Raw genomic sequence first — 22,695 nt, forward strand, 5'->3', positions numbered from 1 at the left:
AACTGGACACAGTACTCCAGATGAGGCCTCACCAATGCTGAATAGAGGGGAATGATCACGTCCCTCGATCTGCTGGCAATGCTCCTACTTATACAGTCCAAAATGCTGTTAGCCTTCTTGGCAACAAGGGCACACTGTTGACTCATATCCAGCTTCTTGCCCACTGTAACCCCTAGGTCCTTTTCTGCAGAACTGCTGCCTAGCCATGCGGTCCTAGTCTGTAGCAGTGCATGGGATTCTTCTGTCCTAAGTGCAGGACTCTGCACTTGTCCTTGTTAAACAACAACAGATTTCTTTTGGCCCAAGATATTGAACAAAACTAGCACCAGGACCGACCCTCGGGGCACTCCGCTTGATACCGGCTGCCAACTAGACATCGAGCCATTGATCACTACCCGTTGAGCCCGATGATCTAGCCAGCTTTCTATCCACCTTATAGTCCATTCATCCAGCCCATACTACTTTAGCTTGCTGGCAAGAATACTGTGGGAGACTGTATCATTCTATATCTGATCTCTCTGTCCTCATCCTCAAAGGAAACCAACACAAAACCTTCAAAAGACAAGCCTGGGACGTTAAATTCATAACTTTGCTAGACACTAAAAATCATGGACTGAACTGAGACACTGGATTTATCGTTTATTACAACAATCTATAATCCACTAAACATCCGCTCAACTCCCCCGCCCGCCCATGATTGGAGAGGTGTTAACAAGCCACTTCACCTTGAATGGTCCCTTGAAATATGTGTTAACTACTTATGCTAAATTTGTTATATGCTAATAAATTTGTTAGTCTCTAAGGTGCCACAAGTACTCCTGTTCTTATTTATGCTAAACAATCTGTTCCATCTTGTATTTAGTTGTGACACTGGGTACATTTCCCAGACCTGAGGAAGAGCTCTGTGTAAACTCAAAAGCTTCTCTCTCTCACCAACAGAAGTTGGTCCAGTGAAAGCTATTACCTCACCCACTTTGCCTCTATTATACGATGGATTATTCCCTGAATCTAGTGTTCTCTGAAGACTGATTTATAGGGTGAGGGTGTTAAGGAAGTGAGAAGCTGAGCTAGTTTTGATAAGAAAGTCTGGGACTTCAGTGTTGTGACATCAATTGAAGGTCACAAGCAGCAATTTCTATTTTTTATTAAGTCACAATGTAAGAACTAAATATATGGATGTCTAGAACACTGATATAAAAGTGATAAACTGTCAGTCTGAGAGATACTTTTATTAAGAGAATTTATGGAGCACTTCTGTGGTATAAACATTTTTAAATCATGTCACAGTACATTATATATAATTGCAATCGCCTTGTTATACATCACTAGATGCCATGACCCAGAAAAACACCCTCTCTCCACTGAATATAATGTAGTCAACATGTACCTTGTCACAATGAACTCAGACTAGTCTCTACAGCATATTGGTCCACTCCATAAAACCACCAGGCAATCTCTGCTAAAGAGAAAGATCACTAGTATTGGAATGGTAAGAGTGCTGCACAGAGTAAAAGAGAGGTGCATTAACATAGATGTGTCTAGGGAACTGTGCATGATGTATTGGAATAACAAAGACTTGGTGGGATAAGTCACATGACTGGAGTATTGTCATGGATGGATATAAACTGTTCAGGAAGGACAGGCAGGGCAGAAAAGGTGGGGGAGTTGCATTGTATGTAAGAGAGCAATATGACTGCTCAGAGCTCCAGTATGAAACTACAGAAAAACCTGAGAGTCTCTGGATAAAGTTGAGAAGTGTGAGCAACAACGGTGATGTCGTGGTCGGAGTCTGCTATAGACCACCAGACCAGGGGGATGAGGTGGACGAGGCTTTCTTCCGGCAACTAACAGAAGTTACTAGATGGCAGGCCCTGGTTCTCATGGGAGACTTCAATCACCCTGATATCTGCTGGGAGAGCAATACAGCGGTGCATAGACAATCCAGGAAGTTTTTGGAAAGTGTAGGGGACAATTTCCTGGTGCAAGTGCTGGAGGAACCAACTAGGGCAGAGCTCCTTCTTGACCTTCTGCTCACAAACAGGGAAGAATTCGTAGGGGAAGCAAAAGTGGATGGGAACCTGGGAGGCAGTGACCATGAGATGGTCGAGTTCAGGATCCTGACACAAGGAAGAAAGGCGAGCAGCAGAATACGGACTCTGGACTTCAGAAAAGCAGACTTTGACTCCCTCAGGGAACTGATGGGCAGGATCCCCTGGGAGAATAACATAAGGGGGAAAGGAGGCCAGGAGAGCTGGCTGTATTTTAAAGAATCCTTGTTGAGGTTGCAGGAACAAACCATCCCGATGTGTAGAAGAATAGTAAATATGGTAGGCGACCAGCTTGGCTTAACAGTGAAATCCTTGCTGATCTTAAACACAAAAAAGAAGCTTACAAGAAGTGGAAGATTAGATAAATGACCAGGGAGGAGTATAAAAATATTGCTCAGGCATGCAGGAGTGAAATCAGGAAGGCCAAATCACACTTGGAGTTGCAGCTAGCAAGAGATATTAAGAGTAACAAGAAGGGTTTCTTCAGGTATGTTAGCAACAACAAGAAGGTCAAGGAAAGTGTGGGCCCCTTACTGAATGAGGGAGGCAACCTAGTGACAGAGGATGTGGAAAAAGCTAATGTACTCAATGCTTTTTTTGCCTCTGTCTTCACGAACAAGGTCAGCTCCCAGACAGCTGTACTGGGCAGCACAGCATGGGGAGGAGGTGACCGCCCTCTGTGGAGAAAGAAGTGGTTCAGGACTATTTAGAAAAACTGGACGAGCACAAATCCATGGGGCCGGATGCGCTGCATCTGAGGGTGCTAAAGGAGTTGGCAGATGTGATTGCAGAGCCATTAGCCATTATCTTTGAAAACTCATGGCAATCGGGGGAGGTCCCGGATGACTGGAAAAAGGCTAATGTAGTGCCCATCTTTAAAAAAGGGAAGGAGGAGGATCCGGGGAACTACAGGCCAGTCAGCCTCACCTCAGTCCCTGGAAAAAATCATCGAGCAGGTTCTCAAGGAATCAATTCTGAAGCACTTAGAGGAGAGGAAAGTGATCAGGAACAGTCAGCATGGATTCACCAAGGGAAAGTCATGCCTGACTAACCTAATTGCCTTCTATGACAAGATAACTGGCTCTGTGGATGAGGGGAAAGCAGTGGATGTGTTATTCCTTGACTTTAGCAAATATTTTGATATGGTCTCCCACAGTATTCTTGCCAGCAAGTCAAAGAAGTATGGGCTGGAAGAATGGACTGTAAGGTGCATAGAAAGCTGGCTAGATCATCGGGCTCAACAGGTAGTGATCAATGGCTCCATGTCTAGTTGGCAGCCGGTATCAAGCGGAGTGCTTCAAGGTTCGATCCTGGTGCCAGTTTTGTTCAATATCTTCATTAATGATGACTGCACCCTCAGAAAGTTTGCAAATGACACTAAACTGGTAGGACTGGTAGATACGCTGGAGGGTAGCAATAGGATACAGAAGGACCTAGACAAATTAGAGGATTGGGCCAAAAGAAACCTGATGAGGTTCAACAAGGACAAGGGCAAAGTCCTGCACTTAGGATGGAAGAATCCCATGCACTGCTACAGACTAGGAACCGAATGGTTAGGCAGCAGTTCTGCAGAAAAGGAAACAGGGGTTACAGTGGACGAGAAGCTGGATATGAGTCAACAGTGTGCCCTTATTGCCAAGAAGGCTAATGGCATTTTGGGCTGTATAAGTAGGGGCATTGCCAGCAGATCAAGGGACGTGATCATTCCCCTCTATTCGACATTGGTGAGGCCTCATCTGGAGTTCTATGTCCAGTTTTGGGCCCTACATTACAAGAAGGATGTGGAAAAATTGGAAAGAGTCCAGCGGAGGACAACAAAAATGATTAGGGGGCTGGAGCACATGACTTATGAGGAGAGGCTGAGGGAACTGAGATTGTTTAGTCTGCAGAAGAGAAGAATGAGGGGGGATTTGATACCTGCTTTCAACTACCTGAAAGGGGGTTCCAAAGAGGATGGATCTAGACTGTTCTCCGTGGTACCAGATGACAGAACAAGGAGTAATGGTCTCAAGTTGCAGTGGGGGAGGTCTAGGTTGGATATTAGGAAAACCTGTTTCACTAGGAGGGTGGTGAAGCACTGGAATGCGTTACCTAGGGAGGTGGTGGAATCTCCTTCCTTAGAGGTTTTTAAGGTCAGGCTTGACAAAGCCCTGGTTTGGGATGATTTAGTTGTGGAGTGGTCCTACTTTGAGCAGGGGGTTGGACTAGATGACCTCCTCAGGTCCCTTCCAACCCTAATCTTCTATGATTCTATCTTTTACTCTAGCTGCCTCTAAGTCACAACTTAACTGCATAAGGAATTCTGAGTATTAATCTTTAGTACATTAACATTAGCCAACCTGCCAGCTAAATGAATACTTAAGAATCTACTGTCCAGTCTCCAGAGGGTTAACAAGTCATTTTTTCAAAGTCCTCCCAAATCCTACAACCAAAGCTATAACAAGGACAGTGATTCCTTATTAAACTTGTCAAACATGCTTTGCAAATCCCACTGTGAATTCTGAAAGCTCTTGTGTTTATAATATACACCAGGGCTAAACACCAGAATTCAAAGACGTTATCATTGGAACACTTTCAGTATGCCCACCAGAATCTCTCTGTTCTGTCTTCAGGGATTGAGGCAAGGCCTTTCTAGTCATATTTATTTGGGACCATTTTTCCTCCCTTTTTAACAGACTTTCTTTTTCGTTTTTATGTATTGAGTGTGCACGTTGGGGTAGAAAGCAGAGCAGAGCAGAGGTTGGTCTGTTGAAGTGTGGCTAATTTGGGTCACTGCAGCCTAGTTTAAATGTTATATATATATATTCTGTACAGCATCCACATAGAGAGATGCATACTGTAGAAAATATATAAATATAATAGAATCATATAAATGTAGGGCTAGGAAGGGACCTTGAGAAGTCATCTAGTCCATGCCCCCTGATGCTGAGGCAGGACCAAGTAAACCTAGATCATCCCTGACAGATATTTGTTTAACTCGTTCTTCAAAACCTTCAATGACAGGGGTTCCACAACCTCCCTTGGTAACCTATTCCAGTATTTAACTATCCTTATAAAGTTTTTCTTAATATCTGACCTAAATCTCCCTTGCTGCAAACTAAGCTGATTACATGGAGAACAACTGATCACCACATTCTTTACAACTGTCCTTAACATATTTGACGACTTAACAGGTCCCCTCTCAGTCTTCTCTAGACTAAACATGCTGTATTTTTTTAAAAATCCTTCCTCATATGTCAGGTTTTCTAAACCTTCTATCATTTTTGTTGCTCTCCTCTGAACTCTCTCCAATTTATCCACATCTTTCCTAAAATGTGGTGCCCAGAACTGGAACACTGCTCCAGTGCTGAGTAGAGCAAAACAATTAGCTCTTGTGTCTTAAATACAAACTCCTGTTAATATACCCATCTTTTTTGCAACTGCATCACATTGTTGATTCATATTCAATTTGTGATCCACTATAACCCCCAGATCCTTTTCTGCAGTACTACGATCTAGTCAGTTATTCCTCATGTTGTAGCTGGACATCTGATTTTTCCTTTCTAAGTGGTAGTACTTTGTACTTGTCTTTACTGGATTTTATCTTGTTATTTTCAGACTAGTTCTCCTATTTGTCAAGGTCATTTTGAATTCAAATCCTGTCCTCCAAAACACTTGGTGTCATCTGCAAATTTTATAAGCATACTCTCCACTCCATTATCTAAGACATTAATGAAAATATTGAACAGTACTGGACCCAAGACAGACCCATGAAGGACCCCACTAGATATAACGTTCCAGTTTGACCGTGAATCATTGATAATTACTCTGAAAAATAGAAAGCACTAGAAAATAATCTTGATACAAGAGCGATAATCTGCTGCGATTCCCTGCCCTGCGCAGGAAACCTCACTCCAGCACATTCGCCCAGCGCAGCTGGGATGCTACTGAGGCGTATCCTGTTCCCAGAGCATGCTGGGATTCCAAACGGTCCATGATGGAAGTATTTGGGGTTGTCCCCAGGAGTGGAATTAAGATGCTGCCACCAGTTCTGGCTTGGCCTTGAAATAAATAGTTTTTCGACCAGTTCTGCACTCACTTTATAGTGATTTCATCTAGAGTAAATGAATTTGACCCAAAGTAAGAGATCCTGAATATCCTAGTCTAACTTGTTTGCCTGGAATTCTCTTTTCCTTGGTGACCTATAGAAGGCCGGCTTGTGAGAGAGAACACCTACCGTTTTGTAAAGCTGTGCTTTCAGCCGATATGAAGTATATTCAGATTTTCTTTTCTCTTCCTCTCGCCTCTTCTGCACCTCAGGCAGTTGTTCATAGATTCTTAGTGTAAATACAAAGACAAAAAACGTTACTTGGGAATAAAGGACCTTGTTAGTGAAAAAAGCATCCTGCTTTTTATCTTCATGTTCTCTTAAAGGCTTCTGGCCAAATATAGCAGAGAAAGATTATCTTTTGGGGTTGCTGGTGTCATGGAGGCCAAACGTGGAATACACGATCACAGCCAGCCATGGTACTGGAAGTTTCCACATCCCACGATGCCATTCATTGAAGTATCACCCCCTAAAAGAGTATTTTGGGGAGTAATGTCAATGATATGGCAGCACTCTCCAAAAAGTGCAACTTTCAGGATCACCAGCAGGGAATGGTACCACCAGTGGATGGGCATGTTGGATCCCAAATACCAAGTTTATCTGTAAATGGTAGATATTTGTGTGGTGAGAAAACACCTGAAATGGGTCAAATTTGGCAGAATCATCTGTGCTATCCAAAGATCTAGGGCCAGATTTTGCCCTCTCCTCCTGTTGAGCCTCCTCCAGGCAGGAACCAGGAATAATGAGAAGCCTTGAATGCAGGAAGCATAAGGACAAGGACCTCTGCAAGGCCAGTGCTGCTGTTGCCAGTTCTCTACAGGGGTCAGGATCTTAGTCTCCCTTCTACACACTGGCTAGGCACAGAAGGCAACAGACACTGTACCCTCTTCCTAGGGTGGCACAGCTGTGCTCAGCCCACATTCCCCAAAGCTCTGAGTCTTGTGCCTGCTTTAAGACTGGAAACTGCTAATTTCATGAAAATGGCTGCCAAGTTCATGTAGGACTGCATGCCTCCAATAATAAAAAAAGCAATTGGAGCAGAGACCCTACCATATTCTGAATGGTCAGCCTTGTATAATACTTAAACAAGAGAAACTGTACCTTGCTTCTTTTCTCACACAGATTTGAGATCGAGTGAATACAGTGTTGTACCTACAATATATTATTTTAAGAGATTTATTGCTTTGCTCTTTTATGCAACAGATTTAATCAGATCACGGCCTACAGTGCCAGAGGGAACTGGAAACAGATTTTCTTTTAAAAACATGTATTCCTTCAACTGGTACTCATTTGAAATGGCTTCAGTGGATTCTGTTTTGAGGATGAGGGATTCATAGATCAAATGTAGCTGAGAGTAAGAGGGTGCATCTCCCATGGAAGCCTCTGTGCTAATTTCAGCAAGGACATAAGATGGTCAGAAAACAGGGGCAAGTGACAAAGTTGTGTAACTTGCACCAATTTGACATTTAACAGGTCTGTAAAATACATCACAGGGTATGGAAGTGAGGGAGGTTAGCAGGAAAAGAAATGGCACGGTACTAGATAAAGCAGACTCTCCCTACTTTAAATTACCCTTCCACCACCCCCAACGGTCCCAGGGAATGAATTTGACCAATGCTGAACCTGATTCCTATGCAATATCTAAAGCTCAGACTAAGATAAACCACACACATTTGTAGAGAGTCCAGACTACCCACAAACATGTCAGTTAACATGTTTGAATTAGTAATCAGTTAACTTGAGTTAAACTCCAGAGTAGATATACCCTATGAAGCTGATTCTTGTGGGAGTGGGCATATGCAAATTAAAATAGGACACTTAAAGAAAGAACTCCATTACAAAAATAAGAACATGGCCACTACAGTATTAACAGTTCCTCTAACATAGAGCTCTTTGCTACTACCGTCTCACAGACATACCTTCTCTTTTGTCCCTGTTTTCCTACTCTGTTTGTGGCTGCTCCCAGAAGCCCAACATTTCTAAAAACTTCACTAGCAGCATTACCTCTATAGAGAAGACAAAATGAGTAACATTTGGATTCTTAGTTTTACTTCTGCTAAGACTTAAACTGAAGGAGTTAGGCGGTACTTGGATCAATACACTGGTCTTTCACCTCTGAAGTCACAGGTATAGAATTACATCAGTTCATCAGTGAAAAGGTTACTGGCGATTTCATTCTCTGGGTGGATGCTTCATCCACTTCATCAGGAAGGGTGGCCTGAAGTGGTTAGTGCGTTAGCCTACTACTTGGGGAGATCTGGGTTGGATTCTCTACTCTGACACAAACTTCCTGTGTGACCTTGGGCAAGTCACTTAGCTTCTCTGTGCCTCAGTTCATCATCTAGAAAATGGGGCTAATAGCACCAACCTACTTCACAGGGCTGTTGAGAGGATAAATACATTAAATATTGTGAAGCACTTTGAGTATTACTAATCAAAAGTGGCGTACAACAGAAAGGTACTATTATCATGGATGGGATTTTCAAAAGCTTTCAGCACAAGCCAAACCCAAGGTAAGACTTCCATATGATTTCAGTGGAAGTAGAACTAGGCTGATGCTGAGCACTTTTGAAAATCCCACCCCATAAAACCATGGCCCAATCTGGCTTGTAACAGCACAACTAGCTGTCTTTGCTGAGGAGAGGTCCAAAACCATAGAGGAGTGTGTTGCAGGTCAGAGCTGAGGTGCAACGGCTCAGCCGCATAAAGAGATTGCGGAGCACTCGCCAGCAACACTGCCTTACCTCTGGCCAATGTGCTCAGTTCCCCACTGCGCACGGAAACATTCACCCAGAGACAAAACTGCCACGTCTGCCATGTATTTTCAGGAAGAGAAAAGCATTCGCCTACTAAGGCCCACTGCCTAGATTTTGTATTTATCTTATCATTCTATAATGACATATATTCCATCTGAGAGAGCTTTTCTGTGCAAAACAATCAGTTCAAGGCATATTTGTTAGAGTTATCACCATCCGTGATCCCCTATTAGACATTAGCACATACTCCGTTTTGAAGTTTCTACCTCAGGCCCTACAAGTTCTCCACTGGAAAAGGAATCAAAGCCTCTTCAGACCTACAAATGATCTACTGGATGGGGGTGGGAAGGTCTAATAGGACTGCTTCAGACTACCATCCCCCTTACTCTCCAGGGCTCCTTCCAGGATGGCCGGAGAAAGTAATCTGCTGTTCAGGTATTAGGCCACTGGCTCACCCATTCATGGAGATATTTAACTTACGTAGGGAATACACAACTGTAGCTAAATTCAGCACCCTGTTCCATAGCTGATTTGTAATTCTAACAAAGTGTAAGGAGAAATAGAATATTCTCCTCGTGGGAATGACCCACAAAAAATTGTGCTCATTAAATGGGCAGATTTTAAAAGGCCAGTGACAGTGATAAATTACTTTCCAACTTCAACTGAGAGAAAAGTTATGAGTGCAGCATGAACAAGTAAATGGCAATAAAAATATCACAACTGGATCCAGGTTGGGTGAATCAGCAGAAATGCTATGAATTCAGATATTTATGAACTCTGAGTTCATGAAGATGCTGCAGTTAATGGCACAGATCAAGTAGTGCTTCTGACCTGTGACTAGAGTTTTCCCAAAGTAACAGAGTATTTTAAGACTTTTGCATCTGCATTCCCAGGACAAGTGGCAACTTTCAAAGTTACTATGAACTTTCAATTTATGGCCTTTAAAACAATTTTTGAAATGCCAAACAGCACTGAAATCAAATTTATCATCTTGCTCAGTCTCTTCCAGCATTCATATTAAATCACAGGGTTTATTTTGTATATTGCCTATTCTTTCTAGCATATATTTGCCCTATATATAGTCTTACACTCTAAAGTCCCACTTCAGTAAAGTAATTAGCCATATGTTTAAGTCCCATTGACTCCAATATCCCTGTGGCTGCTCTTTTGAGTCTTTCAGTATCTTATGCTTCTGTGGCACTTTTCATGCCAAAAGACTTTAAATACTTTACATACTATCGTGCAGATGTAATATTCCTCCCTTCTTTTCTCACCTCTTTCCTCCTCTATCATTTCAAGACCCAACTTGATATCACATTTTTCATATCTATCTTTCACTTATTGTCCCTATCTCAAAGTTTATTTCTGTATTCTTAATTCATTATCAGAGTATTATGTACTCCCCCCCCCAATGTCTACCCAATTTCATATCCTATATATAAATACTTGTCCCAAATTATCATGTAGTGGAATGTGCTGTTAGACATCTGCTATGTTCCACACCTGTAAAAGTTTTAGATCTCTGATTTACTTTTCACCATTTGTGGCGCTTGATTACTTTTTGCATTTCACTCAGTTTGTCCAATAGCTAGGCTATTCACTGACCAAAGGCTTATGTTCCTAGTCCGTTTCAGTTCTAGTGCTCACATACACAATTCAAAACGTTCAGAGGTAGCTAAAAGAAATGAATTTCCCAAAATTAAAAAAAAACATGGCAACGTCCCAGTCATGTTCACCTTCTGACAGAAAACCTTCCATTTTGTACCTAAAGCACCTGATGTATCCCAAACGTCCCAAACTGTCACTTGCAAGAGTGATTTATCTATCCTCACCACCCCATTAAGGTCACCTGATTTACAGTCTATTTGAAACAAGTCTTTCTTAGCCTTACCGTTTTGATCTCTGAACCATTTCACTCTTTAGAATTGTCCTTCTCTTCTGTTTAACCAGGTAGTCTAAATGGAAAGGCAAAGTTTTGAGCCTGATAAAACTCTAAAGCTTACAAAAACAGTGAACAAGTTTGTTTAGATCAGAGAACTGTTCTACTATAATAATCTCTGTGACATTGCAGTCTATATGATTTTATGAAAATATGCTAATGAGTGTGACTATAATGTAACTGGAATATGCTTCAGGCAAAAGGTCTCTTGTAAGGTATCATTACAAAGCTTATAATCTACTGAGTGTTGTCATCCAATTTGTATAAAATGTATCTTTCTTCTATCTGAAACTAGAAATATAAAATATAACTCGGAGGTCCTATTGTAATTATGCGAAGTGTGGTCCATTAATGGTGGCTTGGAATCTTGATGGCTCCCATTAACCAGGACAATTGGTTGTAAATTACTCTGCTTACTTGTAAGTCTTCCTGTATATGTGTGTACTGGCAAGTGGGTAATGAAGTCTTACAGTGACATGTGATCATGTCACCTGAACTGAAATCCATCTTTAACCTGGTGCTTTTCCATTTAGAAGGAGGGGTGGGAACCCAGAGAGGCACAAAGGATTCCTGCCTTGTGCAAAACATATAAGGGGGTGGAACAGAACAAAGGAGGCTGCAGTCATGAGAAATCCCCTAGCTACCACCCTAACTGGAACAAGGACTGTATTGGGGAAAGGATTGGGCCCAGAGTAGAAAGGAGTCTAGTCTGTGAAATAAGCTTATTGGAACATCTCTCAGTGTGATGTTTCATCTGTAATCAGTTTCTTGCTGTATTAGGCTTAGACTTGCGTGTTTCTGTTTTATTTTGCTTGGTAATTTAATTTGTTCTGTCTGTTACTACTTGGAACCACTTAAATCCTACTTTTAATATTTAATAAAATCACTTTTTGCTTATTAATTAACTCAGAGCAAGTATTAATACCTGGGGGAGCAAACAGCTGTGCATATCTCTCTATCAGTGTTATAGAGGGTGGGCAATTTATGAGTTTACCCTGTATAAGCTTTATACAGAGTAAAACGGATTTATTTGGGGTTTGGACTCCATTGGGTACTGGGTACCTGGGTGCTGGAGACAGGAGCACTTCTTAATCTGTTTTCAGTTAAGCCTGCAGCTTTTGGGGGACCTGGTTCAGACCTGGGTCTGTGTTTGCAGCAGTTCTAGTGTGTCTGTTCAACAAGACAGGGTACTGAAATCCCAAGCTGCCAGGGAAAATGGGCTCAGAGGTAGTCTCAGCACATCAGGTGGCAATCCCAAGGGGGTTTCTGTGACCCAACCCATCACAATGTCATTATTCATATGTACAATTTATATAAAATTGATAACTATCCTATTATAAGAATCTCATGATGCATATATAAAATGAATAATAATGTTAAAGAATCTAATCAGAAATATGTACACTTAGAATAATGTTCTTCAGGCAAACAGTGTAAATTCAGTATTTCCTATAGAGCATGAAAAGGCATAAACATGAGGCACCTCTGTTATAGAGCAGGTAATTAGCATTCTTATAACCCTTCTTCTCAGGGGGATTGAACAGCTCCTCTCGCTCGCTCTGCAACACACTCTGTAGCTTCCTTTCTTCCATGATGAGCTTCAGGCGCTTCACACGCTCCCCAGAGCGGGAGATGAAATCAGGGCGGTGCAATGCAAGAGCCTCCTAAGAGGGTAAAAAAAACCTCAGAGTATAAAGTAGTTTCAGAACATTCCTCCAAGCTGGGAGGGGATGATCAAAATATCTAACCCCATGAGTGAACCATGGCAAGCATTCCTTTCAAAGAGTCATCCTCACATGGCACAGAATGTTGCATCCATTATGTTGAGCAATTCTCTGGGGGTCTTGTTAACAAGTACTTTGGTGTTAAACAACGTGAAAGCTAACTGACTGAGGAAAAGAGTAGCTGAAATAATTTGCAAAAAGGATGTAAACTTCAGTTTAAACAAGCAGGTCAAAGATCAGGCAGCCACACACACAGGACAAGATACTGGTAACCACAGAATTAGACACCTCCATCAAAATAAAACTAAAGTCCATTATAGCTATCTTTTTAAATAGCATATGTTCATTAGTGTCCACATTATGTTGGCTTCTAAGGAAAGCTTTAAAATGGGGTCTCGGCATTTCATATCCATTTTAACCCCAAGGTTTAGTGGTAATAAGAAGCTTTCAATATGCAAAGCCAATGAGTACTATGAGTTGGCTGCATCTGAGACACCTTCCTTGAACTTCTTCCTGATGTGTGCTTGTGCTGACACAACTGCCTTCACTCTGCTCTACTCCTGTATCTCCAGGCAGCAGGCGATTATGCCCTTGCTGAAGTAGGCCCTCTGGGTGTGAAACTCACTGCCCCTTAACGTCACCTTCTGTTCAACCCTCCTCACTTTTGATCACCACCATAAAACTGTATTTTCACACTTGACCTTGAGTGTCTATATAATTTGCTGCGTGGGTACATGAAATCCCCATTTTAGTTTCCACTTCATAGGTAAGTTTCCTGTTTTTGTTCATGCTCTCTGTATGTGTGTATATATATCTCCTCAATATTTATTCCATTCTGTATGCATCCGAAGAAGTGGGCTGTAGTCCACGAAAGCTTATGTTCTAATAAATTTGTTAGTCTCTAAGGTGCCACAAGTACTCCTGTTCTTTTTACGGATACAGACTAACACGGCTGCTACTCTGAAACCTGTTTTTATTGTATTCACTGTTTAAAATGTATCACACTCTTTAATCTTTATTACTACGCATCCATGGATACTTCTGCAGGGCAGCAATTAAAAAAATTTAACTTGCTACTGCTGCTGCTACATTCCTGCTGAAGCCCAGAAACATGAGATTTGATCATCCTGATTATCTTAGCTTGTACAGCCATAGGTGTTATAAAAAGTATAACATTATCCAATCCTTTTTTTAAAAACAGCAATAGTGTTGTACTTGTTGACTACCTCCAGCAGTGAAAGCAAAGTGGTGAAAATCAGGGCCACAAGTTTTGTTTCTATGAGCACTTAAACATGGCTTCATTTTCTCCATCTTTTCCCCTCTCTCCTCCAAACTTAAAGCAAAACAAGAACCTCTACAGTGGAGTGTTCTTACCTGCAGCGTCATTTTCACAAATGGTCTTGGGGGCTTGTTCTCAACATCTCTTACTGGGACTACTACTGGTTGAATCTTGATGCTGCCTTGCTGCTCTTTCCAGTTCCTTTCTCGGAGTGGCTCTCTCCACGGCATTGTGTTGGCAAGTGGCTCAAACCAGGATGGACCTGGACCAGAAAAGGAGTTAGATTTGTTCTCCTTCCTAGAGTCGGACTTTAAATCCTCAGCAGGAACAAACCAGGAAACTCCTATTGAAAATATTTTTTAGAGCCAAAAAGGAAAAATTAGAGAAAAATTTATTGTAAAGAATATATAATTTCTCATTTTCAATCTCCTTTGAGCCTCTCTGTATGCACAGTGTCACTAAACACAATTAGAGGCCTGATCCTACTGTCATTGCTCATCAATAGTTCCACTGACTTCAATGGGACTATTCATGTAAACTCCAGGGCTGTTTCAAACAACTGCATTTGCCAAACACTAGAGAAAGACCTTGAGTCTCTATCAACGAACATGGATAAAATACTCTTTGAAATGGCTCACCTAAGAAATTTCTCTTTACTTATACACTCATTTAATAATTATTTCACATTTCTAAAGCACCTGTGATCCCAAAGAGTCCTATGGTTCTTTAAAGATGTTTCTGAGGGCACACGCTTTTCATCTTCCAAAGCCATTAGGTTCATGCGAGTGCTAGGCCCTCCTGAGTTTATAGCCTTCTGGAATTTAAATACAACTAGAAGATACCCTTTAGAAGTTTTCAAGTGAAGCAGACACAAGACTGTGATGAGTAGGATTATCTGTTCCTAACCAAAAGATGATGAAAAATTGTATTAAGGGATGGAAAAAAGACGGTTACTCACCGTTGTAACTGTTGTTCTTCGAGATGTGTTGCTCATATCCATTCCATTAGGTGTGTGCGCGCCGCGTGCACGATCGTCGGAAGATTTTTACCCTAGCAACACCGGCGGGTTGGCTGTGGAGCCCCCTAGAGTGGCGCCTTCATGGCGCTGAATATATACCCCAGCCGACCCGGCGCCCCCTCAGTTCCTTCTTGCCGGCTACTCCGACAGTGGGGACGGAGGGCGGGTTTGGAATGGATATGAGCAACACATCTCGAAGAACAACAGTTACAACGGTGAGTAACCGTCTTTTCTTCTTCGAGTGCTTGCTCATATCCATTCCATTAGGTGACTCCCAAGCCCGACTTAGGTGGTGGGGTCGGAGTGAGACATTGCTGTGTGCAAAACCGCTGAACCAAAGGCAGCATCGTCCCTGGACTGCTGCACTAGTGCATAGTGTTCTGTAAACGTGTGGACTGACGACCAAACCGCAGCTCTACAAATGTCCTGGATCGGAACTTGCGCCAGGAAAGCCGCCGAGGAAGCTTGGGCCCTCGTGGAGTGAGCGGTGAGGTGGGGTGCTGAGGCACCTGCCAGGTCGTAGCAAGTCCGGATGCAAGACGTAATCCAGGAGGATAGGCGTTGTGATGAGACCGGTGAGCCTTTCATTCGGTCGGCCACTGCAACGAAGAGTTGCGTCGTCTTTCTAAAGGGCCTTGTGCGGTCAATATAGAAGGCCAGGGCCCTGCGTACGTCCAGAGAATGCAAACGTTGATCCTGGCGAGAAGCATGTGGTTTAGGGTGAAAGACCGGGAGAAATATATCCTGGTTGATATGAAATGGAGAAACCACCTTAGGGAGAAAGGCAGGATGTGGACGAAGCTGCACTTTATCCTTATGGAAAACTGTGTAAGGGGGCTCGGATGTAAGCGCCCTGAGTTCAGAAACGCGCCTTGCTGAGGTGATGGCTACGAGGAAGGCTGTCTTCCAGGATAGGTACAGAAGTGAACAGGTGGCCAGTGGCTCGAATGGAGGACCTGTGAGCTTGGAGAGAACCAGGTTTAGGTCCCACGTCGGAACGGGCTGACGTTGTTGTGGGTACATCCGGTCTAAGCCCTTGAGGAATCTAACGACCATCGGGTTAGAGAATACCGAGGACGCGAGTTCCCCTGGATGGAAGGCCGATATAGCGGCCAGGTGAACTCTAATTGAAGATATCGCCAACCCCTGCTGTTTTAGGGAGAGGAGATATTCCAAAATAAGAGGAATAGGTGCGTGCAATGGGGACGTGGCTCGTTGTTCGCACCAACAGGAGAACCGCTTCCACTTGGCCAAGTATGTGGTCCGTGTTGAGGGCTTCCTACTGCTCAGCAGAATCTGTTGGACAGAGTGTGAACACTGTTGCTCTGCCTGGGTGAACCATGGAGCAGCCACGCCGTGAGGTGGAGTGATTGCAGGTCGGGGTGACGCAGCCGGCCGTGGTTCTGCGTGATGAGATCCGGATACAACGGAAGCGGGATCGGTGTCTGAACCGAGAGTTCCAACAGCGTGGTGTACCAATGTTGTCTCGGCCACGCTGGAGCGACCAGAATTACCTGTGCCTGGTCTCTGCGCAATTTGAGCAGTACCTTGTGGACCAGAGGAAACGGAGGGAAGGCATAAAACAGGTGGTCCTTCCAGGGAAGGAGAAACGCGTCCGAGAGGGAGCCCGGGGCTCGACCTTGCAGGGAGCAGAACACGTGGCACTTCCTGTTGTCTCGAGATGCAAACAGGTCTATCTGGGGAAACCCCCACTTCTGGAAGACGGAATGTATGATGTCCGGACGGATAGACCACTCGTGCGTTTGAAAGGACCTGCTGAGTCGGTCCGCTAAAGTGTTCTGGACTCCAGGGAGGAACGATGCCGTGAGATGGATTGAGTGGGCGATGCAGAAGTCCCACAGGCGAATGGCCTCTTGGCATAGAATTGACGAACGTGCTCCTCTTTGCTTGTTGATGTAAAACATGGCCGTGGTGTTGTCGATGAGAACTAACACACAGCGGCCACGTAGGAGATTGAGAAATGCCTGGCACGCCAGGCGCACCGCCATCAGTTCCCGAACATTGATGTGTAGGGCTAGCTGAGGTGCAGTCCACAGGCCCTGGGTATGGTGCTCGTTGAGATGGGCGCCCCAACCCAGAGATGAAGCGTCTGTGACCAGGTGCAGAGAGGGTTGTGGGGCGTGAAACGGCATCCCCTCGCAAACTACACTGTGATCTAGCCACCATGTGAGGGAGGTCAGGACCGAGTTCGGGATTGTGACCACCATATTCAGGCTGTCCCGATGTGGGCGGTATATTGATGACACCCAGGTCTGGAGTGGGCGAAGCCGAAGTCTGGCATGCCTGGTTACGTACGTGCAGGAAGCCATGTGACCCAGCAGGGTAAGGCACGACCTCACCGTGGTAGTTGGGAAGGCCTTGAGTCCTTGGATGAGGCTCGTGATGGTGCAAAAGCGATTGTCTGGCAGGATGGCTTGTGCGCGTCTGGAGTCTAGAACCGCACCGATGAATTCTATTCTCTGGGTAGGTTCTAGAGTGGATTTGTCCTTGTTGAGTAAGATACCCAACTTGTTGAATGTGCGCACTATTATGTGGACGTGATCGCGAACTTGTTCCTTGGTGCGACCGCGTACCAGCCAGTCGTCTAGGTACGGGAACACCTGTATCCCTTGCCGACGAAGGTACGCTGCCACGACAGCCATACATTTCGTGAACACCCGTGGGGCCGAGGATAGGCCGAAGGGAAGGACTGCAAATTGGTAGTGCACCCTGTTTACCACGAATCGCAGGAAGCGTCTGTGAGGCGGGTAAATAGCAATGTGAAAATATGCGTCTTTCATGTCGAGGGCGGCGAACCAGTCTCCAGGATCGAGGGAAGGGATAATGGCCCCCAGAGAGACCATGCGGAACTTCAACTTTACTACGAATTTGTTGAGTCCGTGCAAGTCCAAGATGGGTCGCAGACCTCCTTTGGACTTGGGGATGAGGAAGTAACGGGAATAGAATCCCCTGCCCCTTAAATCCACTGGAACCTCCTCTATGGCCCCCATGGCGAGGAGCGTAGAGACTTCCTGTATAAGAAGTTGCTCGTGAGAAGGGTCCCTGAAGAGGGACGGGGAAGGGGGGGAGGAGGGGGGAAATGAAGAAAACTGGATAGCGTATCCCCTCTCCACCGTGCGGAGGACCCAACGGTCCGAAGTTATAAGGGACCAAGCACGGTGGAAGTGGGAGAGGCGATCCCGAAAGGAGGGGGCTGGATCCTGGGGGATGACTGGGGCGCCGTCCTCGACCGCACCTTCAAAAGTTCTGCCTGGGGCCTGAAGGTGGTCTAGGTGGCCCCTGGTTCTGGCCGGGTTGAGGGCCGGTCCACCTTCTTCTACCACCGCGCCCTCGCCTCCGGGCCGAGTCCTGTCTCTGACGAGGCGGGGGGGGGGTAGAAGCGCTGAGGCTGCGGCCTAAATGGCCTGCGCTGGGGGCCCACAACATGCATCCCCAGGGAGCGCATGATTGTTCTCGAGTCCTTGAGGCTCTGCAGGCGAGAGTCCGTCTTATCTGAGAACAATCCATGACCCTCAAAAGGCAGATCTTGTAGGGTTTGCTGCAGCTCCGGAGGCAAACCCGAAACCTGAAGCCAGGAGATCCTGCGCATAGCGATACCCGAAGCCAGGGTCCTCGCCGCTGAGTCTGCAATGTCCAAGGAGGCCTGCAAGGAGGTCCGAGCCACCTTCTTGCCCTCCTCTACCATGGCTCCAAACTCTTCCCTGGACTCTTGGGGAATCAACTCCTTAAACTTCCCCATAGAGTTCCAGGAGTTGAAATTGTAGCGGCTCAGTAGCGCCTGTTGGTTCGCCGCTCTAAGTTGTAGCCCTCCGGCTGAGTAAACCTTACGGCCAAACAGATCGAGCCGCTTAGCCTCTTTTGATTTAGGCGCTGCAGCCTGCTGGCCGTGGCGCTCTCGTGCATTCACTGATTCCACCACCAGTGAACACGGTTGGGGGTGGGTATACAAGTACCCATAGTCCTTAGACGGGACAAAGTATTTTCTTTCCACCCCTCTCGCTGTGGGTGGAATGGAGGCAGGAGTTTGCCATATCGTATCCGCATTCGTTTGTATCGTGCGGATCAGAGGTAACGCCACCCTCGATGGGGCATCTGCTCCAAGGATGTTCACGATCGGGTCGTGCACCTCCACTATCTCCTCCGCCTGCAGGTCCATATTACGGGCCATCCTACGCAGGAGATCCTGGTGAGCCCGAAGATCTATCGGAGGGGGACCCGTACATGAAGTGCCCGCCACTGCCTCGTCCGGAGAGGAGGAAGAGGATGCCTCCGGTGGTACCGGATCCAAGGGGGGGTCCTGATCCCCCTGCTCTTGGGCCGGGGCATCACCTGCACTTGGGTCCCTGGTGTCGGGTGGCGTGGACACCGAAGCCTCCATGCCTCCTGGCGGAGGCCGAGAGATGGTGGATTCTGGGGCCCTTCTGACCGAGTGACCCGAGCGAGAGGTCGATGGTATTGGAGCCCCTTGCTCTTGGTGGTACGCCCACGGGGTCCAAAACGACCAGTGAGATGGTCCATGAGAGTGGTCCTCTGCCATCTCTTGCCAGTGGCCGAAATTTTGTTCCTCGGCGTGCCCTTGAGGGGGGTATGCCGATCTCGACAGGTCCTCCGAGGAACGAGACGCCGATCTTGACGGCCATGGCGGCGCCGAGAGAGATGAAACCATCCCGGTGGGCTGCGGTGCCGCACGGTGCCGGTCCGGAGATGATCTATCTCTGCGCGGTGCCGGCGATCGGTGCCGGGACCGCGACCGGTGCCGATGACCTCGTCGGTGCCGGGAGTCGGATCTGGACCTCGACGAGGATCTGGAGTATGCCCGGTGCCGGGAGCGACCCCTCGACGTCGAGCGTCGACCGTAGCGGTGCCGAGAACTACGTCTCGACGTTGATCGGTGCCGACGATCATATCGGTGCCGAGACGAAGAGCGGTGCCGCGAAGAAGATCTTGGCCGCGAGTACGACCGGTGCCGAGACGATATTCGGTGCCGGGACTGCGAGCGGCGTGGGGACCTGCTTCGGGACCTGGATCGGTGCCGAGGTTCCAGCCCTTGTGATGGCGGGCGCATCAAGGCAGGTTTCCCCCTCGACTGGACCGGGCGAGTCAACGGTGCAGTCGGTGCCGGTGGTTGAGGCGGTGCCGGCTCCGTGAGAGCTATTAAGTCTCTCGCCGCCGCGAAGGTCTCTGGAGTCGACGGGAGGCACTGTATCACCGCCGGCCTGGGGGGAGACGCTATTTGCACCGGACTCAACGGCCTCGGCGCCGGAGTCGACGGTGCCGGAGGCACCTGTTTTCGTTGCTCCACCGGCGGACGCGGCTCTACCCCCGGCACTGGGGGAGCTGGCGTCTTCGGCACGGATGTCCCCGTCTTATGGGCTTTTTTATGCCCTGGGGATAAGGACCGGCGCCGAGGCACTTGCTGTGTCTGCGGTGCCGACGAGGTCCGGTGCCGGGGAGGCTTGTCTGACGCCACTCGCGTGGTCGTCGCAGCCGGTGCCGCCGGGGCACTGCGCACCGAGGTGCTAGGTGCCGGGGCCTTGCCCGTGGAAGGAGTGTCCGGGCTAAGAGCCGCCTCCATCAGAAGTTGCCTGAGCCGAAAGTCCCGCTCCTTCTTGGTCCTCGGACGGAAGGCCTTACAGATTTTACACTTATCTGTCTGGTGTGACTCTCCCAGGCACTTCAGACAGGAGTCGTGCGGGTCGCTCGTGGGCATAGGTTTAGCGCAGGAGGCGCACAGCTTGAAGCCGGGAGCGTTGGGCATGAGCCCGGCCCCGCGGCCGGGGGAGAAAGGGGGGAGACGACCCCCTTAATCCCCTGGACTACTTAGAACAACTTTAAAACTACTTAACTAATTTACAACAAACTCTAGAACTATAACTATAACTACAACTATGATACAACAAGATAAGCTAGGGAAGTGGAGAACAGCTAAGCAGCGCTCCACAGTTCCAACGACCGTCAGGGGCGGTAAGAAGGAACTGAGGGGGCGCCGGGTCGGCTGGGGTATATATTCAGCGCCATGAAGGCGCCACTCTAGGGGGCTCCACAGCCGACCCGCCGGTGTTGCTAGGGTAAAAATCTTCCGACGATCGTGCACGCGGCGCGCACACACCTAATGGAATGGATATGAGCAAGCACTCGAAGAAGAACAACATATTTTAGAACATTTCAACAGCTATGCAGCTGAGTGTTGATGGGAAATTCAAATTAGGAGGCCGGACCCTGTCCTTCCCCAGGATACAACCACAGCGGAAGAGGGAGACAAGAACACTTCCTTCCAACATTATGACCTTCTCTTCATCTGAAAACTCACTTATTCCATGAAGCCCTCAATAAATGAATCAGTAAAGATATGAAATACTGAATATTATCATTTTAATATATGCAACTTCACAGAAATGCTAAGATGTTCACATGCCTAAACAAAGTATCCATGTGAGCGTATACTTGATTTGTCTTTTCTTCCCACATTCACTCCCTATATTTGTCACCATCATTTGATATATCATGTCCGAAATTTAGATTGTGAGCTCTAACACTTTACAGTTGATTATTTTTAGTGCCCCAAACACTTGATAAATGTTAGTGATTCCATTGCCTTTTAAAAATATATATAGTTGTGCCATTGTTAGAGACTGTTCTTACAGGGCCAGCTAGAGATCTCATGATAGTATACATTGTGTACTGGTAATATATGCTGGCTGATGTGAAATGTGAGCACTTTCCCATTCACAAAGATGCAATGCTTGGGACTGACCTTGTGATAGCTGCGGCCTGTTGCTTCCTGTCTTTTTGTCCATGAGAAAATTGCCTGGCTGTCCCTCCTGCTTCCCCTTGCCTGCTGGGTTTCGAAAATCTGAAAACATACCATCCAACTGCCCAAAATCACCATTGGCACAACTTGCGGGTTTCTGTGGCCTCGCTTGGCTAGATCTTGGGGTGGGGAAAGTCATACCAACATCCCGAGTGTTTTTCTTAGTTGCACTGTTCACAATCTCCAAATCTCCTGTAGTCAAAAGAAAGAAAAAGGAACACATTACTCTGGAGCAACAGTGACATGATACGCTACGATGTTGGAAAGCTCTCTCTGGTCCTTCAAACTAAGTAAGTGGCCTACTGCCATACCCCTGTGTACTATAACCATGTCAGATCTCATAAGCTAAGCTGGGTTGAACCAGACCAGAAGATTGATGGAAGACTGCCGAGGAACATCTACAAGCTGCAGAATGTGGTGTTAGTGATTCAGAAGGTGGTACTTGTGCAGGTTTTGTCAGAGTTTTTTGCCATTTTACTGTAATCTTAAATATGGGGCTGGAGGACTCTAAGGGTTGGCAAAAACAGACTCACGCCTTTTAAGTTATCACTCCAAATTCAGCTCAAGTTCAGTGACCAAGGGTTGTTACTATGTGATGATCCACGTGAAGTTCGTTTTGTGGCATCAGTCTGGCTCCCAGGGCAAAAGGTGTCTACATCACAACACCATTAATACAACTGGAACTAACTGGTTCCCTTGTTGGCAGTTACAGCAAAGGTCAAGCACTGAATGGGATGAGGGAGTGAACTACCATCTCTCTGCTAGAGGAAGATTCCTGTATCCAGGTTGAGGCACAAAGGTAAGTCAGCGTATGCTTGTGCTGCTTACATTTTACTGGATAAACAGAATCCTTTGTTCAGGGTGGTCAGTCCAGCACTTTCCACATATGCTAAATTTTATTTGTAAAGATTTTTAAATAGTTGGAATGCAAGGGAGAACTAAGAATGTGTAAAACTGAAGGTGTTAACCAAGGCTTAAGAAACTGTAAGCAACCTTGGAAAAATTTCATGAA

General features: G+C 46.1%; 1 protein-coding gene across 7 annotated transcripts in view; it reads right to left on the minus strand.

Annotated features, from left to right (window-relative positions):
* ALMS1 (ALMS1 centrosome and basal body associated protein) overlaps positions 1 to 22,695 on the minus strand; it is a 131,371-nt gene that overhangs the window by 10,772 nt on the left and 97,904 nt on the right. For 4 of the 7 annotated variants that reach the window (XM_065597293.1, XM_065597289.1, XM_042855625.2 and 1 more), the window contains 6 exons: positions 21,627 to 21,875; positions 13,929 to 14,176; positions 12,314 to 12,494; positions 10,783 to 10,846; positions 8,055 to 8,141; positions 6,265 to 6,364 (listed from right to left, as the gene is read on the minus strand). In XM_065597293.1, the coding sequence (XP_065453365.1) occupies positions 6,265 to 6,364; positions 8,055 to 8,141; positions 10,783 to 10,846; positions 12,314 to 12,494; positions 13,929 to 14,176; positions 21,627 to 21,875 (929 nt within the window). The remainder of the gene's footprint in view (positions 1 to 6,264; positions 6,365 to 8,054; positions 8,142 to 10,782; positions 10,847 to 12,313; positions 12,495 to 13,928; positions 14,177 to 21,626; positions 21,876 to 22,695) is intronic. The other 3 variants (XM_065597290.1, XM_065597292.1, XM_065597291.1) reach the window with 3 other exon arrangements.

The sequence above is a fragment of the Chrysemys picta genome, chromosome 5, assembly GCF_011386835.1.
Source record: "Chrysemys picta bellii isolate R12L10 chromosome 5, ASM1138683v2, whole genome shotgun sequence".
NCBI classification, from domain to species: Eukaryota; Metazoa; Chordata; order Testudines; family Emydidae; genus Chrysemys; species Chrysemys picta.